Source organism: Corapipo altera, unplaced genomic scaffold (genome assembly GCF_003945725.1).
Source record: "Corapipo altera isolate COAL_440 unplaced genomic scaffold, ASM394572v1 61358, whole genome shotgun sequence".
Classification (NCBI taxonomy): domain Eukaryota; kingdom Metazoa; phylum Chordata; class Aves; order Passeriformes; family Pipridae; genus Corapipo; species Corapipo altera.
In genome coordinates, this window is record NW_020886755.1 from 1 (window position 1) to 5480 (window position 5480).

Below are 5480 nucleotides of genomic sequence, written 5' to 3' on the forward strand. Positions count from 1 at the left end.
GACTGGGATGGACTGGGATGGACTGGGACACTGGGATACAACAGGACCAGGACTGGGACCCCTCGGGACCAGAACTGGGGCAACAGGGATCATACTGGGAGCAACTGGGACTGTCACCAAACGGGAATAAAACTCCCTGTCACTGCAATGTCAGGATTAGAAAGTGGTTTTATTTTTTTCCGGCACTGGGTGCGTGGGGGTGTGGAGGGGTCTCCTCCCATCACACCCACACTGGGCTGTCTCACACCCTGGTTTCTGTGGATGTAACTAATACATGTGCATTACATTTCCCCAAACTCATGCATATATACTAAATACTCCCACAGATTCTCTTACACATTTGAATCAGTTCTCAGAACTCATTTACATCAGAGTAGGGGTCTCTCGAGGGTCTCTTGTTGCCGTTTGGGGAACATTCCTTCTTCAAATTATTCTTCTTTGGTCACAGGCCTGAAAAAACAGTTTCTTCTTCTGGAATGCTTCCCAGCTCCGGGGGCTGGCCAAGATGCTCCTTCTTATCAGTGGTTCTTTTTCCCGGCATCAGACCTGGGCCCCGGGGGGGATCGGGGGTCGTTCCCAGCCGGCTCCGCTCCGCCCTCGGGCCCCGCTGGGGCCGCCCCGCAGTTCCCAACCGGCTCCGCCGCACGGCCCGGGACCCGCGTGTCCCGCTGCCGCCTGCCCGGCCCCGCCGAGCCCAGAAACGCCGCCAAATCGCTGAGAGGGACCAAAAAACCCTTCCCGTGGGCAGCGAGGGGCGCAGGGGGTCCCTGTGAAGGCCCTTCCCCTCAGTCACTGCTGGGCACCCGCCGCCCCCGCCCCGGGCCCCTTCCCAGCGCTCCCAGTGTGCCCAGCCAGCCCCGAGCGCCCCAGGGAGGGCTTCAGCTGGGCACGGCACACAGGGGCTGCTGGGGGGTCCCACCTCACTGCGGGGCCCTTGGTTCTTCCCGGGCTGGGCAAACCTGGCGGGTGGAGTTTTGTGCCAGAACTCTGTCCCCTCCTCCGCTCGGCCCACGGGATTCGGGGCCGTTTTCCCTTTTTGGGGGCAAATAAATCCGAGGTGTTGAGCACTGACAGGACGCAGCAGCCCTGCAGCCTGCGGAGCCCGGGCTGGCCTGTGCCTGGCAGAGGAACAAAGCAGCTCAGGGGCAAATGACTCAGTGGTTAATTAGCCTAATAAATTGCTCCTAATTAGGAGGCAGGAGAAGTGAGGCCCCAGGGCTTCCTGCCCCACCCACATGGCTGGGAAAGCCGGGCCAGGAGCTCCACAACACTGTATTTTTGTCTATTTTCAGACAGATCTGGCATTTCATTGATTGATTCTCAACATTTTATGCCTGTTTAATGATATTTTATTGATTCTCTTCGAGATCAGGATCAACATCTGGATCCTTACGAACATGGTGCTTTCCAAGGAGAGCAGGACACAGGCAGAGCCAGGAGAACCAGCCTGCAATCACACAGTGCCACCGGGCAGAGATGTTGTAGAGCAAAGACTCCCTTCAGGTTGCAAGGAAACTCTGCATTCAGTGAGCTGCCTGGAGAATGTGTGCCCACAGCTCTGTGGGAAGCTGACAGCAGGGAATAACATTCCCAAGCAGCTGCATCTCTGCCCAGAAGGAAGGACTGTCTGCAGGTTCAGACACTTCTGAGTTTGACCCTTCAGACCATAGTGACCCTTTCAGAGAAAACGCTGAGGACAAGTGTATTTGAAGAGCTCAAGCTGACTGAGAAGGCCTGCAAAGCATCCTGGAGAGCTGATTTCCAAGATCTCCGTGGGCATTTGGCACCTTGATAAACTTCTCTTCTTCCCTCAGTGCCCAGGGAACACCAGACAAGGTCACCCAAGGGTTTCCCTTGAAGTCTCCTGGGCTTGGCTGGTGGAATCTTCTTGGGGGAGGGCAGGGATGAGATGAAGGCAGTTGGATGAGACTTTGGAATGGAAGATTGTGCCTGGTTTGGGGTTTTCTGTCTTGAAAGCAAGCTCACCATGAGCTGTAGAAGGCCCAGTGCTGGGTAGATTCAGCTGCTTGAATAAAGTTTTCCATTTAAGATCTTTGTTTTTTAGGAGCTCCTGATACCTCCAAAAGCCAGGTCAGGATCACCAACAATTCACTTTCCTATGTGGATATAATTACTTGGCAAGATTCTGTTGTGGAGTTTAATGCTCTGTACTAAGACACTTCTGGAATAATATTCCAAGGAGCATCCCAAGCATTGTATCCTGCTCCCTTTCTCTAATGTACCCATGTATAAAACTCAGTAATTTCCTTTTTTTTTATTTACTTAAATGAATTCATTTGACTTACATATATTAAGGGATGGCTTTATTTCCTGGTCTATTTTTCTGATGAAATAAACCAACAGTCCTGCTGGAGTCCAAGTTCTTAAATCACTGTAGTTTTCATTGCATGTATTGTGTACTAGGTTGAAAACTTCCGTAGCTGGCAGCTGGAACAAAACTCCATCCAGTTCCCTGAGCTTGCAAACCTCCTTCTTAAACATCAGGAAGAGCCACAGTAGATGCCCAAGTGCTGCAGAATGGCAGGAAATGCAGGCAGTGCAATGGTTGCAGTGTGTGAATCTCTGCAGTTCAGCAGAGGCTCCTCATCCCTCTGGAGCAGGGAGGTCACTGCTGGGAAGTTGTGCTGTCCAGAAGCCTTGAGCTCCTGTGGCAGGACGAGCACAGGGCAGTGCCACGGCCTTTGTGGGGAAGATCCTGCCGGGCCTGCCAAGTGCTGCTGCTCTTTGGAAAGTGGGAGAGTTGTGGGTCCTTGCGAGGAGGAGAATGAAGATGTTCGGCAGCAGAAAGCAGAGCAGAGCAGTGCCCTCCTTTTGTCAGGGACTGCCGAGGGGGCACTGAACCTGGCGAGCACTGAGCCAGGAGCAGCAGCAGGGCAGTGTAAACCCGACAGCCCTGGAACAGCACGAGAGGCTGCAGAGCTGGAGAAGGAATTCTGCGGGAATACTCAACTCGGGAATGCTGCTGGAAGCGTCCCTTTGGCCCCTAGAATTGCCTTGGGAGTTTGCTGCCAGGCTTTGCTGCTTTCCTGCTGCAGTGAGTCAATGGGAGCTGCCAGGTGCTGTGGGCTGGCAATGCCGTGGGGAGCAGCTGCCCGGCCGTGGTGCCCCTTGCCATGGGTGCTGTGTGGGCTGACGGTGCTGGTGGGTTCCGTGGCAGCGCCGGAGCCCGGCGGGATCCGCAGCGAGGGCTGCCAGGCCTTGGGAAAGCTGCGACCTGCAGGAGCTGCCAGGGCTCCAAGGCACAGCCCGGGGGGCCAGCAGAGACACAGAGTTCCTGCTGTGCCCATTCCCGTTCCTGCTGTGCCCATTCCCATTGCTGGTAATGCCCAGCCTGCTCCCAGTGTCCCCGTTCCTGTCCCCAGTGTCCCCATCCTGGTTCCCCACGTTCCCATTCCCACTCTTGGCATTCCCATTACCAGTTCCTGGTAATGCCCAACCTGTTCCCCATGACCCCATCCTGGTCCCCCCTGGTTCCCATTCCTGGTGTTGCCATTCCCAACTCCCGATATCCCCATTCCCAGTTCCTGGTGTCCCCAACCTTCTCCTGGTCTTCCCATTCTGTTCCTGGTGTCCCCATCCCTTTCCCCATTGTCTCCTGGTGTTCCCAGATCCAAAAAAAATCCTGGAAAAGAGAAGTTTAGGTACTCCCAGGACCCAAAAATTTTGAAAACAAGGGTTTGGGCACGCCCAGACCCCAAAATATTAGAATAGAGGGGTTAAGACACTCCCAGACTCTAAAACTCCTGAGAACAGGGGGGGTTCAAACACTCCCAGACTCCCAAAATCTCATGAACAGAGGGTTATTTGGCACACCCGGCATCCCAAAACCTCATTCCCACCTATCCACGACACTCCAAACCCCATCCCCAGCAATCCTGGAACCCCCCAAACACACCTTGGACCCCCAAGGCCCGGGCAGGGTCAGCGGCAGCAGCCAATGGGAGCGAGTGTTGCTGGTGCGTCATCAGTTGCCGGGCAGACCCGTCCGGAACGGCACCGCCCGGCTGGGTTTGGGCTGTCAGCAGCTGTCCGGCGCTGGGCATGGAGCGTGTGCGGGGAGCTGGGGCCGTGCTGGCGGTCCTGGTGCTGCTGGGAGCCCCCCCGGCTGCGGGCGAGGAGCTGTCGGGTGAGCGGGGGGGTGGGAAAGGGGGGGGAAGAGGGGAGAAAAGAGGGGGTGGGAGGCCCAAAAGTGAGTGGGAGGGGGGTTGGAAGGTCCGGAGTGAGTGGGAGGGGTGTGGGAGCCCCAAAGAGAGGGCGGGGGGGTCTGGGGATTGTGGAGCCGGTGGGAAAGGGGTGAGTGGGAGGGGGGAAAGGGGGTGTGGGAGATCAAGCAGAGGGGTGCCCTGGGGGTCCCTGGGTGTCCCCCATCACTTGAGCCCTGCAGCGGTTCCCTGGGGCTCTGGGGGGGTCGGATCCGCAGTGGGGGGGGTCCCCAACCCCCCTGTCCATCCCCGGGGGGCTGATAGGGGGTTCCCCCCCAGCCAAGAGCCGGTGCTGGGGCGTCCGTGGGGCAGAGGGGGATGGGAAAGGGGGGTCCGGGGTGGCCCCCTGAGCTCCCAGCCTGCTGTGGGGGGCTGGGGGATGATGATGGGGGGGGACGGGGCACCCCCTGACCCGTGTCCTGCACACACAGGGGTGTTCCAGGAGATGTCCACGTACGAGTGTCATTTCATCAACGGCACCGAGCAGGTGAGGCTCGTGGTGAGGAACATCTACAACCGGGAGCAGTTCGCTCACTATGACAGCGATGTGGGGGTCTATGTAGGGGACACCCTGTATGGGGAGATCCAGGCCAGGTACTGGAACAGTGACCCGGAAAGGATGGAGCGCAGACGGGCTGAGGTGGACCTGGTCTGCCGGCGCAACTACAAGCTGTTCAGCCCGTTCAGCGTGGAGAGGAGAGGTGAGCGTGGGGCAGAGCGGGTCCCCTCGGCCCCTGCCCCGGGAATGACCCTGGAGCCCCTCCAACCCTCCCTGGGAATCACCTCAGACCCCTCAGCCCTCCCTGTGCCCGTCCCTTGGCCTTTTCTCACGTCCCAGTGCCTCCCAGTTCACCCCAGTCTCTCCCAGTGCCCCACCCCGCGTCTCCACCCCGCTGGGGCCACCGAGCTCACACCCCTCAGCCAATCCCAGCGCGTCTCTCTGATGACTCTCCAGTTGCCAGGCAGACCCAAACCAAAGAGTTCTCCCACCAGGACTCAGCCTCCCAGTCCCGATCGCTTCCTTCCCAGTCCAGACAAGTCACTCCCAGTAATTTCTCGTCCATCTCACTTCAGTCCCAGACCCTCTCTGTCCATTCCCAGTCGTTCTCACTTCACTCCCACATCTCCCAACTCTCTCCCCAGTGCCCCCCCAGCCCACCCCCTTCTACCCCAGTCTATTCCCAGTCCCTCCCAGTGCCATCCTAATCCCTACCAGTGTCCTCCAAGCCCTCTCCCCCGTCCCTCCCAGTGCCCCCC

General features: G+C 57.9%; 1 protein-coding gene across 1 annotated transcript; it reads left to right on the forward strand.

Moving 5' to 3' along the window:
- Window positions 1–4023: 4023 nt before the first annotated feature.
- On the forward strand, window positions 4024–5271 carry LOC113941341 (H-2 class II histocompatibility antigen, I-E beta chain-like; the record flags this gene model as incomplete). Its single annotated transcript, XM_027632504.1, has 2 exons — window positions 4024–4147; window positions 4655–5271. Coding segments are annotated over exons 1-2 (702 nt in total), but the record flags the coding sequence as incomplete, so codon positions are not given.
- Window positions 5272–5480: the final 209 nt, after the last annotated feature.